General features: G+C 31.1%; 1 protein-coding gene across 4 annotated transcripts in view; it reads right to left on the bottom strand.

The window, feature by feature from the left end:
* The window catches only part of ZFC3H1 (zinc finger C3H1-type containing), a 49175-nt gene that overhangs the window by 11143 nt on the left and 20293 nt on the right, over positions 1-17739 (bottom strand). For all 4 annotated transcript variants that reach the window (XM_016148377.2, XM_036237921.1, XM_036237922.1 and 1 more), the window contains exons 8-24: positions 16647-16856; positions 16292-16456; positions 15239-15373; positions 14389-14510; positions 13833-13982; positions 10539-10713; positions 10147-10278; positions 9239-9781; positions 9045-9154; positions 8098-8229; positions 7870-7991; positions 6815-6916; positions 6443-6562; positions 5403-5586; positions 3637-3823; positions 2090-2278; positions 1176-1413 (exon numbers count right to left, since the gene is read on the bottom strand). In XM_016148377.2, coding sequence (XP_016003863.2) covers positions 1176-1413; positions 2090-2278; positions 3637-3823; positions 5403-5586; positions 6443-6562; positions 6815-6916; positions 7870-7991; positions 8098-8229; positions 9045-9154; positions 9239-9781; positions 10147-10278; positions 10539-10713; positions 13833-13982; positions 14389-14510; positions 15239-15373; positions 16292-16456; positions 16647-16856 — 3016 coding nt within the window. The remainder of the gene's footprint in view (positions 1-1175; positions 1414-2089; positions 2279-3636; positions 3824-5402; positions 5587-6442; positions 6563-6814; positions 6917-7869; positions 7992-8097; positions 8230-9044; positions 9155-9238; positions 9782-10146; positions 10279-10538; positions 10714-13832; positions 13983-14388; positions 14511-15238; positions 15374-16291; positions 16457-16646; positions 16857-17739) is intronic.

Here is a 17739-nt window from a genome sequence, read left to right as displayed (position 1 = left end):
TATCTCTAAAACTCTTTTTCCAAGGTTACTTTTTGTGTGCCTGTTATAGCAATGAGTTTCTGGGTGGTATTTCTACTTTGGTACCACATCTTTTCAGCACATTTTTCCTTTCTAAAAGAGCCTCTACTGCCATCAAGTCTACCACACTTACAAAGTTCTTGAAAATTTGGTATCATTCCACTTACCAAGGTTTATTACTAGTATTCTCTAGCACAAAATTTTGACTTTAATAAGGACTCTCCCTTCTTCTAATCTCTCTTCAAATCCAATGTACCAATTCCTACTTTGTGCTTTTTGTTTACTTAGCTCTCCTAACAGGAATGTCCTACCTTTCCTTCCTTTTGTAGTTGGTTTATTCAAAAAACATTTACTAAGCACTTAGTACACAGCCATACATTATAGGCCCTTGGAAAATATAGAGGGAAATAAGATTAGGGTCCTATCTTTGAAGAGGTCCACTATGTTACATCATAGTTGAGCTTTGAAGTCCAGCTTCAAGTCCTAATTCCTCTATGAAGACTTCCTTGATCATGTCAATCTCTAATTGTCTCTTCCCTTTGGGTTTACGGCTTGTACCAATAATTCTATCAATCACATATCTTAATCTCTTCCATAAGCATAGAATTTAGACTACATACTAATGTCCAGTTCTATGATCTCGTTAATTTAATAATTATGTCAAACGCATTGATCTTATCTTCTGACTAGGCTACATATTTCTTAGTAGGAAAGAACAGGCCTTATACCTTATATATCTGCTCTACAGCAGATATATCATTTAGTATACAGTAACAATCAAATTCATTGATTGATGGAGAAAATATTAATTACTTGAAAAAATAAGATACTATCTTTAACGTCTTTCGCCTTGATAGACTACTTTAAAAAAATTACCTGATTCTGTGATTCAATCAATCCATTAAACCTATATAATCTACATATCCAGCTGATATCCTTTTGCCATAATCAGAAAATTAATTATGTAGTATGGTACAGATCTCAAGCTTTCACAGATGCCAATGCCCATCTTATCTGATTCAATCCTTAATCTTTTAAATATTTATGTATTAAAATATGAAACTATAATTTGCAATATATATTTCTATTCCAGTTATGAAGAATTATAATAAGGGATAAGCTGATGTTCTAAATAATTTATAAACTTTTATACTTACCTTCGAATACTGCTAACAACATGTCAGGATTAGTCTTTACATCTTGAACTGTTTGCCATGGCATTATAAATGGTTCTGTGTTAACAATTCTTGAAGGATTGGCATTAGATGGATCATAAAATTTTGAAGGCAGACTGTTGAATTCAATAAGATGTACATAGGCCAGCCATGCCAAACATCGATCACTTGTTTTAAGGTATTCAGCTACTATTCCATCATTAGCTGATTTCAATGCATTCTAGGTAAAATAAAAAAAATAATCTGAAAATGTTTTTAAAATAATGACTCCTAGTCCTAAAATTCAAATGTAAAGACGAAGAAGAATAAAAGTGTTGTATTTCTTTAGAGTGGTTCTTAAATAAATACCAGTCAAAATTTTGATAATCACCAATTTGTTTCAAATCACTTTTGAGAGATAGCGATACCAAATTAACATATTTTACTATACTAAAGTTCATGCCATACTTAATGAAAAACTATTAAATTTATTTGTACATTTTAAGTGTTTTGGTATTCAAAAATATAATAAAAGAAAACAGTAAAAACAAACACACACACACTTTACCCACATAGACGATTTTCACTCTGGACTAATTTTTTTCCCTTATTGTTAGAATACTGAAGTTTATTCTGGTGGGTACTGAACATATATTATTTTCATTTAAACCTCATAAACACTCTAAAGAAAGTATTATCCCTACAAAGCAAATGAGGAAACAAGCATAAATTTACTCACCTTCACACAGTTTATCAGTAAGTGGCAAAATAAGGATCAGTAAGTGGCAAAATAAGGATCTGAATTTAAAGCCTGTGTCCTTATCATTGAACAATGCTATACAATGCTATATCTATATGTTTTAGATCTTTTAAAAATTCTCAGCAAAGTATAATTTAATACTATAACAAATGTTTACCTGTAAAATTGCAAGTGCACTTTGGCATCTTCCAGTAAATATGTGCAGCTGAACTCGAAACAAAAGAGCCTCTAAAAGCTGAAAGGACAGAATATCTGATGCTTCTTGCTTGGCTGCTCCCATCAGAAACTCCACCATTCTCTCACATACGTAATCCTTTTCTTCAAAGGTGCTTTCTAGGTGCAGAAACTGCCCAAAAGGGTTTCATATAATTAATCTTGCTTTGTAAGAATAAACTGCAAAACTACTGATTTTTCACACTTCATTAATAAACTGTCTCATATTAAATCTTAAATTTCTATAAAAAAGATAATTATAAATATAATTATAAATTATAAATCTATAAACCCATCTTCTAGTACTATAACCTAGATTTTCCTTTCTACAAGTTGGAAAGTGAAGTCAGATGAAAACTAAAACACAGATGTACTCTCAGAATTATCACAGAAGCAATTTCATCTTTCCTTGAATCAATGGGTAAATGACAGCAAGACCATAATGGATCTCCAAAAGCTTGCATGCTTATGATCACGTACAATTTGTACTGCTTAGGTGTGTGACTATAAAGATTTTGAAAATTGCATTCATATTAGAACTAAGTGGCAAAATCAAAATACTTAAAAGACTTAATTAATCAACTTAAAAAATTAAGAGGCCCTTTAAAGACCAAATAACTTTAAGGAAAAACACCCTAAAAATCTTTTACACCCTAAAAATCTTTTGACAAATACCATTAACTTTGGTACAAGGCTCTAGGTCAAAAATCAAGTATAATTCATTGTCCAAATCTATTCCGTACTTGAGTGAGGAGAGTAAGAGTTAGGGTGGCATGTTCACTTATTCAATTTAAGGGATATGTTATCCAAATCTATTCATTCTGAATTTCAGTTAGCAAATAAATAATGGACTTAACAATAATAAATTTATCTGAAAATTTATCTTACTCTATCTAACAGTTTGAGTTCAGCTGGTAAAAGTTCAAATATTAATGAATACTTATTTTACAAGTGGATTAATTATCATTTTAAGTTTATAACTGGGTAAGAAATATCCCATTCTCTCAGAAAATGAAGAATCCATTTTTTTCACTAAATTTTTGTATCTTAGCAAGGTTTAATATTAGTATGAATTATGAATTAAGATTATTGCCGTGAGTAATGAGGACACTATTTCCTGGCATTCATGAAAATGTTAAAGATGCATAAGAAATTTTAAATAATTTTTTTTTCAGGTGTTTTGTACAAAATTCACTTAACTTTGTCCAAACTAAAACTGCTTAAAAATAGGTAAATGTAAAATGTTTCAAAGTATTTATTTTTTCCCCCTACCAATAAATTTAACAACAAAAATTACCTCTTCACTAAATATTCTTGTTTAATATAAATTAATCCTGACCCAAGGAAGTGGTTTTGAGGTTACTGGACACAGAATGCAAGATTATCTCTATAAGCAAATAAAATATACGATCTATTAAGCTATAAGTCAATATTTAAGATGACCCAAAGAATTAAGAACACACAAAGAACTATGTTATCTTTTTTACTCACGGTCCAAAAACTCTGATAATCAGGCGCATATTCAACAGCTGTTTCACACATTTCCTGCACCTCCTCCTTGGTTCCTCTTTTAGAAAACAATCTGAGGTAATGGCACCAAATTTCTGGATTGTCTTTGTTGTTTTCCAAAGCTCGAGCCAGAACATTTAAAGCAGAATCCAAGGACTCTGAACATAGCCTACATGTTTAGAAGCAGGAACATGTTTTAATGCTTGCAAATACTTTTAACCCATTTCCCCTGAGAATACTCACTAGTGACACCTGGAGCGTTTACCCCGAGATAACTCGTGGATTACAGTCCTACCCTTACCCTATATCTCACTTTTATTACTATTTTCTCATTGCTCTAGTATATTGATAGTCTTTAGAAACAAATGACATCATTCTATTTAATGCACTATTTTTAGTAGTGGTATTTCCATTTATAAAACATAGTAATTCTCGATTGCTAAAAATGTCAAATCCTAGAAAACGAAGCATTCCTAAATGTGATGTTAAACTAATGCTGACAGCGAGGTGCACTTTGTTTTTCTAAACTAGTCTAATGAGTTCATTTTTAAATTCTATTTTCTATTAGAACCGAACAAGAAGCCAGAGCCTCCTATGACAAAGGGAGCTAGATTAAAATTTTATATCACATCTCCGAAAATGATCCTGATTTCTCACACACCCAGCAATTCCTTTTTAAATGGATGTTCTATGAACATTTACCAGATAAAACCACTGTGTTATAAAACCACTAGATTATCAACTTCAAATGTGCTTTATGTTCATACTCAGCAATACCTTTTATGATTTACACTGGTCCAGGAATGGAAAAAGTTAAACAATTCTCCCTCAAGGCCAGCCACTGCCAGCACAAAATATCAAAGCTTTCAATATAATAGTTCTTTTCAACCGTCAAGGGCTTGCTATCTCTTGGAGAAGATAATTGTCTCTCGTGATCCTATTCATAAAATAATGTACAGATCTTTTGGCCTTCATTCAGTAAATGAGTCAGAAAAGAAAACACTGTAACTTATCCCATTAATGTGGAAATGACACACATCAAGTTAAATAAACACCATATTCAGGTATGTGAGGTGTAATAGCATTCTGCATTGCTGCTTTATCAAAAAAACTTCTATACCAAGTTTTAAGACAAATACATTCAGAGTAGTCTGTAAAAAAACAACTTAGTTATTATAATTTAAAAATTATAGTAATAAAAGGTTACTCTTGGTAATAAAAGAATATTCCTGGTAATCCTATCAAAAAGCACAAGAGTTAGAAAATGCACTTATGCAACAGGAGCTGTCATTTGTGAGATAAATTACTATGTACCTTAGCTGAACACCACACCCAGAAAAATAGTCAATTTACCAGTATTTAAAGGTTCTTAGACAAGCTTTAATCTCCAAATGAAAATTAAAAAATTTAACCTGTTCCACTACTCCTTTTTAAAAAACCCAATAATTAATCCTTACACCACTGAGAATTTACTGTTTCAAACTAATCCTACTTTGAAATAAGAGTCTACTACAATTAAAAACTGTAGCTAATTTATTACCCATACACTGAGCCATGTACACAACTCAAGATCTAATCTTAAACTTTTTCTAATAGCTTTTAAACAATAAAGTACTTTTGGCTTTGTCAAAAAACAAAGGCTCCATTGATACGAGGAAGGAAACATGATTACCAAAGATGAAAAAATCCTCAAACACATAAAAATATAAATGTGCAACAGTTTACACAAAGATTAGAAGAGGACCTACCCGTCATTTTGATTCAAGTACTTGTATGCAAGCTTGAGCCAAAGTTGTACATGTGAAGGATTTTCGAGCACACTTGCTTCTAAATTAGCAATGTCATCAGTTTCGTTTGTAAAGTATCTGACATCATCTGGAGTCACGACAGTATCCAAGGCTGGAACTTTTATTCGGTTCTCTGGCTGAAAGGCTATAAGAAAGTATCATTAGCTTCACACTTTCTCTTACCCACAGACCCAAAAAAAACCAATTAGCCTCATCTTTAAAATCTAAAAATCTAAAAATTCTGATGACATAAATTAGCTCAGAGTTTTAAGGTAAAGCAATTACATAATTTATTGTCCAAACCATGACACATCTAAGAGTGAAAGGTGTTATTAAAAATTACACCAGGACAACAGGCATAAACTAGGACTCTGCTGGGCAAACAAGTTGTATGGTCTCCCTACTTTGACGGTAAAGTGCCGTCAAGTGATAATTCAGTCATTAAATTTAAGAGAAAGTTGTAATTTATGAAGATGATTTATTCTACTACATCTAAATTACAGAATAAAACAAATAATGCAAACCTGAAATTACAGCGTAAGATATGCTTTACAATAAAACACTCATTCATACATTCCTTATTCACTGATTCATTCATTTTGTTAGCCTACTTACTGCATGTAAGTAGACTCATAGACTCAATGGTAAAATAAAATGAACACTGCCCTCAAGAAGATACAGGCCAAGCAGTGGTTCTCAAATAGGAACAGTACTGCTCTCCCGTCCCCACTAAAGCATGTTCAGAAATATTTGAAGCCCTCACATTTACTAAAGAGTAATCCCTGAATTTAGTGGGCCATAAATATAAAACATCCTGGAATATAAGAGGTAGTCCCGTACAAGGAAGAACTAATTGCCTTAAACGTCAATGGCATGACTGTTTTTAAAAAATAGATATTAAAAAAAATGGGCTAGTAGACACATCAAAAGATTAGTAAAACATATTAGACAAAGAGGGAACACTACAATTTAATGATTCTGGATCTTAAATTACTTCTTACCATACTTAATTGGTCCTGTAGACTGTTCCTCATCACTACTCAAGCTATTCTCTGAAATAGGTTTTCTCCAAAACTTTGGTTTCCACTTTCTTTTATCTTTGTAAGTTGTAAACGGAGGTGCTAAAGTAGAAAAGATTGTTAGCTGATACACTTAGATTTTGTAGTTCTGCAGGCTACCCAAATAATAATACTCAAAAAGTTAAATTTATTCCATTGTGTTAGAAATGACATACATATGGAGAACACAATGTCAAAAAATTTGCTGTCATAAACTACAAGATCTTTCTATGAGACAGAGAGAGAGAGAGAAAGAGATAGAGAAAGGGGGAGAGAGAGCGCACGCGCACGCGTGTATGTGAGACAGATACTCACTATGACCTTTACTTTCATTGATATTGCTAACAAGGAGAACGGCCATCTGGTCCATTGACATTCGATCTTTGTTTACTCCAAAAAGTTTCTCAACATATTTTTCTGAAATTAGAGCAATGCTATCTTCATAAAAAGTATAAAAAACATGGATTACAGAGATGAAGCTAATTAGAATATAAAATGAAGAACAGTTTAAGAATTAAAGTGATGTATATGGTACTACACAAAAACATCTTCTAAATGGCAAGCAAGGCTTACATGATCTTAACTACTATGGCAAACCCTACCAAGTCATGCATTCAATTTGGGCTGAAAAAATATATATTTCCTAAAACAAACTAATAAACAAGTGAAAGTTAAAGCCCCCAATTGAGAATGATTAAACAGATTCAGTTACTTTATGATCACTTTGGGTTGTGATAACACTAAATTAAATAAACACCAATTCCCTTATTTCCAAAAGACTTATAACTTAAGGTTTAATATTTGGCACTAAATCAGGGGGAAAACTTAACAATATTACTCACAATGTCTGACAATAACCTATGCTTTCTACTATGTCAAAGTATATCAAATCTTTTTTATTTCTTCAGTCATCTTCAACTCTACTTTTGATAAGAATAAATAAAAATAGGGGTCTATTTTAAAAAGTTACTAAAATGTCTATATAAATATGTTAACATACTCTTCTAAATAAACTGAGCTGTTTAGATGAGCTCTGTCCAAGGAACTTTCTGCAATGATATAAATATCTTATATTTGCACTGCTCTACTGGCAAGCACTTAACGATTATTGAGCTATTAAACTCAACAGTGGCTATTGAGCACTTCAAATGTGGCTAGTGTGACCTAAGGGAGTAAATTTTAATTCATTTAAACTGATGAGCAACGCATGGCTAGTGACTACTGCACTGGACAGAGCAGATCTAGATAGTGTCACAGGTGAATGTACATAATTATAGCTATTTAAAAGGGTCAACAAAAACTGAGTATAAAAATTTAAATTGCCTAAATTCAAATTTTCACGTGGGAAACAATAAGAGGTCTTTAAAAACCTGCTGCAGCAGCAATTTCTTCATCAGTGCTTGTCTCTGAACAACCAATTAAAGATAGATTATATGACAGAATGTCCTGGAACAGCTGTTTTCGGCTAAGCGTATAGTCTTGTGTATGCTGCCTAAAATAAAATGACAGCACAGAAAACATAATCATGTACATATCAAAGCTAAATAACCATGACTACCTTTTAAATCATAAAATGTTCACAAAGTAAAACTACTCACCACTGACAATCATCATCGTTACATGTTCCTGTTAAATCAAACCGGCAGAAACACTGATCCGGTTCAATCATGTTACTGTATGATACTGAACTCAGAGGTAGTTTTTCCTTGGTTCGATAGTATGGACTAAATCTAAGGAGAAGAGAGTTGGACATATTATGCTCTATTCATATTCCTCAGAAAATTTAGAAAATTTTCAATTTTCCTTCTCAAATTTCTGTACTTTGAGCATACTATTTACCTTTTTACTTAATACAAAAATTAACTCTAGAAAACAACCAGAATATCAAGTAATAGGGACAAATTACTTTTATACTTAGAATAAAAAAAAAAAATCTGAAATAGAAAACAAAATACGCTATATTTTAATACTGTTTTCCCACTACATAATAAAATGTGGTATTTCTTATGTTACCAGCCAACAACAAAAAAAAAAACTAGAAAGAAGTCTATATTACCTGTCAGGACCTTTACAATTTTATAATTAAATCATGCCCATTTAACAGTCTCACACCTTTTGGAAGTCTAAAACAGATAACTTTCCACAAACTTAGTCATCTGAGATATCTAAATCAATTTTATAAAATCTGGTCGATGAGCAACAGTAAAATTAAAAAAAAAATTAATAATTCTCATAAAACTCCAATTAATTTTTCCTAAAATCTCTAACAGACTAATCTAGAATTCTCCACAATTCTACCAGTGGCTAGAAATTAGAATTTGATAGAAAATAAACCCAAGTGTGAACTAAACCTTACTTCCTGATATGGTCTGTGTCTGACAAGAAGACAACTTAATTTTTATTTTCCCTAAAAGGACAAGTTAATTTTTCAGTAACCATGATCCTTTTTTTTTTTTTTTTTTCATTTTAATAAAGTATTCGAAGTTAAAATAGTAAAAACAGGAGCAATTCTGAAACTCAAGCTCTTTGAATCTTCCTTTTATACCTGTAGGACTTAAAAACTAGAAGAGGACTGTGGTAGGGTCTAAAAGGACATGGCTTCACTTCTGTTGTTTTACTCTGTGCTGTCACGAAATCTACATCCACGGAAATCTCCTAAAAAAGAAAACAGTGATTTCATAAGGCAAATAAGGTTAAAGTAAATTCTATATTTATAAAGGATATAAAATGTTCAGTTACCTGACCATGCAAAACTTTTTCTGTAATGCCTGTGGTAGTTTTTAAAATCAGTTGTTTTAAACTGTCAGCTTTTGAATATAATTTTTGCAATTCACCGATTTTTAACCCTAAGAAAAGTTCTGGTTTTTCTACTGTATTCTTAGTAGGTTTATTTATGCATTCTTTGTTAGGTGTATCAGTGTGCTTAAGGTTAGGTTTAGTAAAAGAATTGGATTCTAGGAAGGATCGTCTTCGTTCTCTGTTTGAACCAGACAAAATCTCATCATCAGCATCATTTTCCTCAGTGTCCAGACTTAATTTATCTTGAGTCAGATCATGAAGTGAGGGTTGAGGTAAAGAAAATTCAAGTTCCTCTTCCACAACTGGAGCAATACTTTGCTGTTCCTTTGCTTTAAGGGCCCGAGCTTCTTTTAGTTTCTGAATTTTCAGCGCATATTCATATTCTAGCTTTTGTAATCGTCTTTTTTCCATAGCAATTAATTCTGCTGAATGCTTTCTTGGACTTGATACTGGAGAATTGTCTAGTTTCATCAGTTTGTTTGGCTGAGGGAGAAAAATTATATAGATATTTTATTGTGCTATGATTTTATAAACAATTTTTGGTAAGATAGTTGTGCTACTTCCGCAATTCAATGCCAACATTATAACATTAAATCAGTAACAAGAATAAAACTTTTACAAAAGTCTCCAAAAGTTTTGCTAGTTAAACTGTAATCTATGAAAAACGAAAAAATAAAAAAGGTTGAAAAATGTGGATGTCATTTAAAAACAAAGCTTTAATCTTATTCTCTTCGAATATGTACACACACAAAAAAAACAACCAAGTTATTTTATACATCTCTTATCCTCAAAAGTATCATAAAAACCTTCTCCTTTCCAAAAATAAAATATATCTACAAAAAACTTACTCCAAGACGATCTTGTTCCAGTTTACGTTTTCCTATTTCTTTACTGGCCACTGCCTTTGCTCGAGCAAGCTCTTCTCCATACTTTAGAGTCAAAGCTTTCTTAACTGTAATACGCTGTTGTACTTTCTGAATCTGAAAATACAGGATAATTGTGAAAATGTAAATATAAACCTTGTAAAACAAATACTTAAAATACCTTCTTAAAACAAGCGGTTTTAGGGTAATCAACTAAAAATAAAAATATTCCAATATTATATTTCAGTGGAGAAAAATATATAGGTTATACATTCTGATTGCTTTAGTTTATGGCTTTGTTTTATAAAAAGTTTAGCCCATAAAAATGTGCAGTAAACAAAAGGCTACAATATTTTAATTTAAAAAAAGAACATTACTTGTTCCTGAAGCTTCTTCAAAAACATTCTGTTGACACTGAGAATTTTCTCTGTTGCTTGAAGTTGTTCTGTAAGTTTTATAATCTTTGTTTCAGCATTTCGAACAGATTCTTTCTTCTTAGCTTCTTGCTGTATTAGATTCTTTAAAACAGATTCATCTTTCATCAAGAGAATCCTAATTGAAAAACAAAAAAATTCTCATTAATGTTTTTCTAAACTTGTGCACTAACACCATTAGAATAAAAACTTAACACAGTAGCTCATTTTTAAAAATATATTTATTATATGCAGGTGAGAATTTAAAAAGATGAATATTTTCATATTCATCAATCACGCAGGTTTTCAACAGACACTATTACATTTTACAAAGTAACTATGGGTCTGGTCTTTTTAAAAATCATTTAAATCTAAGTAATGTGAATTACATTTGAAAAGCTATTAACAGTATATATTTAATGCTGGCTAAATCTGACCCTATATGACTCCTAAAAAATGAGGACTTAGGCAGAAAATTGTTGTTTAGCTTCATTTATAATGCTAATAAACACAAAAATAAACATCAAATAAACACAATTAAGCACATTTAATTATCTTTAAATCTTTAACTCATTTTATCTATAGCAAGGCAAGAGAAAGGAAAAGGAATTCTAACTTTTAAAAAATATACAAATGTGACATTTGGAACTAAGAGGTAATTACAACAGGACATAAGACAAATTTATGGATATACATTTTCATCTTTTAAACTACTGAATATTATGGTTTTAAAAAAAATGAAGCCTCTTTCCCAGAAAGATACCATAGTTCAACAGTCATAACAACTGACATCTAGAAAGAATCATACAGAGAATATGTAACAGAAAGACAGGCGGTAGAAAAATAAAGAATTTTTTAAAACCTCTTCATTTTTTAGAAAGTTATTAAAAGAGTTATTTTAAAAAATCTAAAATTGTAATCTTACTTTTAAAACAAATACAGTTACCACTTCTCACTGATAATTTTTGAAATTTATGGTCACAATATTTCATCTATAAAACACATTTTTCAGATCTTTAATATCAGGATGTGTCTTAGAATTATTGCATACCATAGTTTAGCTAGCAGCATGTTTTCCTAACAATGCATAAAATAACGTCTTGTTCATAAATGGACAAAACGTACTTTTATATACTTACTATAAAAGCTTACAAAACATAATCACTATTTCCTTAAGATATGTGTTGCCTTGTAAAAACACCTCAAATGACACTCTTTTTCATGATTTTACAAAATAAAGCGCACCAAGGTGCCTATAATGTTAGAAATGAGGCTGTAAACTTCTACCTTTTTTCCTTAATTAACTAACTATGGATGGGTGAACTTTTGAAGCTTATTCTAAAAACCATTTAATTGTTTATGTATTATTTAATGATTTTTCAACATTAAGAGTTAATTCATTACTGTAGTCATTTTTTTTTCTAACAAGATTTAAAGTTTAAGAATCAATTAGTCAGTTACTAAAAGCAGGAAAGGGAAAGTCTTACCATTTTTGCATAGAACCTCCCCCTAACATCTGTAAACTTAAAAGGGGACTAGCAGAACAAAACTCAGAAATATTGATGTTAACTAAAACTATTTTGCCTTTCATCGATTAATGATTTCAGGGTGTTTGGAGTGGAAAAAAAATAAGTATCCATAATATGATGTGATTATTTTTATCAAATAGATACTAATGGTCCTTACAAGAAAAAAATTTTCTAACTATATAGGGACAGATGTTAACTAGACATTGTAGTGTTCATTTGGCAATATATACAAAACATCAAGTCATTACACTGTATGCTTAAAACTAATGTTAAAAGTTTCAGTATACAAAACCAATGTTCAAAACCCCACAGCATTCCTATAGTCTAATAACGAACTATCAGAAAAAGAAATTAAAAAAAAAAAAAAAAAACAATTCCTTTTGCAATTGCAAGCAAAAGAATAAAATATCTAGGAATAAACCTAACAAAACTTAAAAGCCCTATGTAATGAAAATTTAAGACTCTATTAAAAGAAATTGAAGACACAAGGAAATAGAAAGATATTCTGTGTTCATGGATTGGAAGAATGAACAAAATTAAAATGGTCATATTATCCAAAGCAAGATTTAATGCAATCCCCATTAAATCTCAATGGCATTTTTTAAAGAAATAGAACAAGAAGAAAAAAAAATTCATCAGATTTGTATACAACCACAAAAGACTCCAGTCAGTAGCCAAAGCAATCCTGAGAAAAAAAGAACGAGGATGAAGGTTTCACACTACCTGACTTCAAATTATGCTACAAAGCAACAACAATCAAAACATCATGGGATTGGCGAAGAACAGACACACAGATTAATGAAAGAGAACAGACAATCCAGAAATAAACCTGCATATATACAGGCAAATAATTTGACAAAGGAGCCAAAACATACAAGGGAGAAAAGAAAGTCTCTTCAATAAATGATGCTGTGAAAACTGGAAAGCAACATGCAAAAGAACAAAACTAGATTGCTATTTTTCACCATTTATAAAAAATAACTCAAAATGGATCAATTTTTAAAGTTTTTAAAGTGATATTACTGATCCTAGATTTGTTTGATATTATTCTTTGTATGGTTAATCATTTTTTGAATAAAACATAGCAACTAAAAAAAAAACTGTTACATGTCGATTATATCCCCCAATAAAATAACCCCCAATATATGCTAATGAAATCAAATAAATTCTATCATTCAACATGTTCATCTTGTGAGGTTTTACACATGTTCTCAAAAATATGAAACACCACTTGAACACAGTAATTTCACAGAACGTGTAAGAAGTATATGGTCGTAACTTTATATTCATAGTGTATTAAAAGCGCCATATTTGACCGTATGTCTCATTGAACAAACTGGGTAATGACTATTTCCAACAATCGAGTCCACCTTTAACAATAAAAATATGCCTCCAAAGAAGGTGTTTCAGAAATCACGCCAGAAATTTTAAAGAAAATTCCAAATGAGGAGGTTCATAAATGTTATAAGCAATAAATAAGTTATATATAAATCTGTAGGGGGAAAAACTCCTTTGAAGTCTTGGTATTTTTATTTAAACATACTTCATTACTATTACTTTATGAAAATGTACAACTCAATAAAATGACAGCCTTATATAGTTCTACCAAGTATAGAAAAATTTGTAATCATATAGTATATTTAGCATTGGCATACACCACCAAAAATATACCCCTTCTAAAATAAGAACATTAAATACATACGGTATTTAATTAGATGATAAGGCTCACCTGTGTTTTTTAAGTTTTGCTTCTGCATCTGAAACCTGCTTCGTAACCATTGCTATTCTGCCAATCCCATCAATTTCCACATCGGAGTTTGCTGGGGATGATGAACTTGTCTTCAGGTGATCTGATTTAATCAAACGCTGTTTTTCCCGACTAAAATAATCAATAAAGACAAATGAACTGCATCAAAGGATACACTGAATTTATTACTTTAAAGGTGTATTCTATTTTATAACATAAAGTAAAAATATTAATCATATCAACCAATAATAATATAATGATGATGACCAACCAATATGCATCACCCAAGCTGGCACTGAAAGTTGACAGCAATAGTTTTTCTTTTTCTAAACTATTATGATCTCAGTGCATCACTGTATTCGTCTATAGATGATCATCTGGCTCTCCCTCCTGTGTGACTTGCAAAAACATTAACTCTGCATCTTGGATAAAATCATCCTTATTCATTTCCCAATGCCAATAATCTGTATACAGACTTAGTTCTAAGTACTGAAAAGAGCACATACTTTCAAAGCTGAAGACATAAAATGCCACTTACTTGGCAATCTCTTCCTTTAACAATCTATATTCAATCTTCTTTTCTTCAGGCAAAGCTTCAGGTGTTCGCATGGGATCATTTTCTTTTTCAGATTTCGGAGGTACTTTTGGTTTTGAAGCTTGCTAGAAAATATTTGAAGTCAACCAGATCAACAGTTTTCAATAATCCAACACTAAGATGTATTATTTTAAACTGCAACCCCGTGCACATTCATGTACTTAGAAATAGCTGAATATTGTCATTATTTTCTATTCCGTTTTAAATTAATTTTATGGGGGGAACATAGGTTAATAACATTATATAATTTCCAGGTGTACATTATAATACAATATTTGCATACTCTACTGAATGCTCATCACCTGAAGTCATCTCCTTCTGTTACCATATATTAGACCCCCTTTACCCATTTTGCCCTCTCCCCAGCTGGGTGTTAACCACCCAATTAATTGTACAATCACTAAGTAGTCAAGATCAACAGTTTGAAAATAACTGGACTAAATCATATCTAAATAACTTGTGCATTAAGAATAGGGATAAAAGTTGCACTTAGATTATCTACTTAAAAAAACTTGTTTTCTGGTAATATAAAACAATTTCAAAACTATAAATTTCCATAGTACAAAATTACCCACTATTTTGAAAAAGGGACAAGTCAACTGAAAACAAAAATAAATAGCTAAATCTATACACACTTCATTATATAAAGTCCTAATAATATAAATACTTAAAATAGTTCCACAATTTAAAATATTAATAATCAACAACTCTAAGGACTAATTTTCAGGAAAAAATAAACTTTAATGATTATCAATAAATCATCTTTCTTTTTATCTTTCATTATTGCACTTACCTCAGCAGTTCGTCTTGCTTCTTTAATCATGGACTCCAACCCACCAAAAACACTATTTGACTTGGAAGCCTCTCCATCAGATTCACTGTCATCTGAATCATTTAATGTTACCACCACTGATTTATGCTTTGGAAGCTGCAAACATTATGTATTTGTTACTCTAGATGACAAAAGTGTCTCTATTCTTTTCTTAGTTCTACCACAATTATCTGTGTGGTCTTGAATAAGTCACTTAACCTCTTCAAATTACAATCCATAAAAAATACAGGCTCCAAGTTGTCAGTCTAATCTTCCTTCTGGTTATACTGCATAATTAACTTTGTCCTACTCCACCAATACTGGTTATGTCAAAACATATAGCATTTTATATTGTCTTTAAAGGCACTACTATGATCACTTTCTTCATTAAATTTTATTTTCTTCAACTTTCTATAAAGAACCATATGTTGTCTAAATTAACTTTTACAACCAAGAAAAAAATTAGTAACTCTACATATTTATTTTTAAAAAAACCTTTTTGGCTTTCGCAGTTATGTATAGAAGGTAAGTGGCCAAAGCAGTTATACCTAACAAAGGCAAGCTTTCAATCTGGCTGCGTCCCATTTATTTTCCTTTGAAACTATTAGAAAATAAGGTAGAAACTGTCATTTCAATCTCCTTAATAAACATCATAAATCCTTAATTATAATCATTAATTAGAAAAATATGAACAAAGCATAAACAAATGGGGAAATTAAAAATTACACAATGTTAAAATTAAATCTAGAAAATCTAAATGAACCAATTTATACAGAAAAAAATAAAATGGCAGAGGAAAACATACTTCTGATAAAAAAAATGCTTCCCCAAAAACATTATCATAACTCTACCATTTTTCAATTGAAGAATCTGTTCCCATTTCACTATTAATAAATAAAAAATAAATTTGTATTTATATATGAATATGTGTATATAAATAAACTAAGAGGTAGGGAACAAGACAGTGTAATTGCATACAAATTTCTCACAAGCTGTTTGAATAACAGTAGAATTAAATATTTTGTTTATTTTTACCGAGATCACAGTTCGTGGAAGACGAGGTCCTCTATGAAACTTTGGATTCTGTATCCTAGGCTGAGATACTGTATTAATACTGACTATTGATAAATTACTTCTTGGCACAGGCTGTGAATTGCTCAGAACTGGAGGTGAAGGTGGGTCACTATTACTAGATGTTTCCTAAATAACAAAAAGATATGGAACATTTTTAAATAAAAAGAAATTTCTGTCATCTTTAAAAATCTCAAGCAAATTACTATCAGAGGTATCCCTACTTTACTAAAAGCTCAATGAATTCCAAATAAGCAAAGAGGGGCTACGTAGAACTAAGCTCATGAGCACCACCTAGAGGTCCAGGCACCTAAATTACCTCTGGCTTAAAAGCTCTTTTATTCGCTAGAGATTTAAGCAGCTCTTCTCGAAGAAGCATTTCTTCTTCCTCTTCCTCATCTGCAAATGGTGGTTTTGGAGGCTGTTCTGGATCTTCAGGTGGGAGAGGTGGTAAAGGAGGTACAGGAGGTAGAGGTTCAAGAGAAACACACAAGCCTTCGACATAAGGCTGGCTCAAAGGTGGCATAGACTAGTTTTTAAAAAAATATAATAATAATTAGCAATTTTACCCATTCCAAATGTTTATCTCTGAAGCGACATTCAATTAGAAAATAGTCAACTTTAGATTATTATTTTAGCTGTAAGCATAAGCTAACTAAGCATACCATAAACTAAACCAGAATTCAATATTTAGCCATGAAAAAGTATAATTTTTGCAATAAAAAAAATAAAATCAATATCTTAAACATTTACTTTATGAACTTCAAGATAATACAAACTTCTCCACTGCCATGCTTATCTTCACTTAGCAATCTAAAAGACACAGAAATCAAATTTCACAGGGTCTATCCCTCTAAGATGACTACCTGAAAATAAGTAGAGACTGAAAACTAAGAACATGATATTTAAGTAAAAATCTAATATTAGCAACCAAAGCATCAATCACCACTACTCTCTTAAATCACTGTGAAATGGCTTCTTAGAGATTACCAATATAGAAAACAAATTTTACCCAAATTCCTGAATTTGCATTATTATTGTTTCAAAGACCTTCCAGTATTACCCTTGGCATTTAAAACAGTTCAAGGAAAAAAAAAAAATGTTTTCTCTCTCCCTCTCTACTCTGTTATTTCCTCTATCTTAAACTTACTAAAAGGACACTAGATATCTACCTAGAATTGATTCCCTCTAACCTCCTGAGAAAGATCCAGTTTGATCTCTAGGTTCTCATAATCTAGAAATAACTCTGACTTTGTGATTCCACCACTTCTTTTTTCTTTTGAAAAGTCTACCAAATGGATAGCCTACCAATAATCAACTGCTTATTCCATAGCTATTAATTTTGGTAAACAAGTCTATTTTAAGGCTCTCTTCAAATCTAACCATTCAATTACATGCCAGTTTTTCAAAAC

The sequence above is a fragment of the Rousettus aegyptiacus genome, unplaced genomic scaffold (genome assembly GCF_014176215.1).
Source record: "Rousettus aegyptiacus isolate mRouAeg1 unplaced genomic scaffold, mRouAeg1.p scaffold_m13_p_2, whole genome shotgun sequence".
Lineage (NCBI taxonomy): Eukaryota > Metazoa > Chordata > Mammalia > Chiroptera > Pteropodidae > Rousettus > Rousettus aegyptiacus.
Note: the sequence above shows the minus strand (reverse complement) of the source record. Positions and strands in the feature narration are given on the sequence as shown.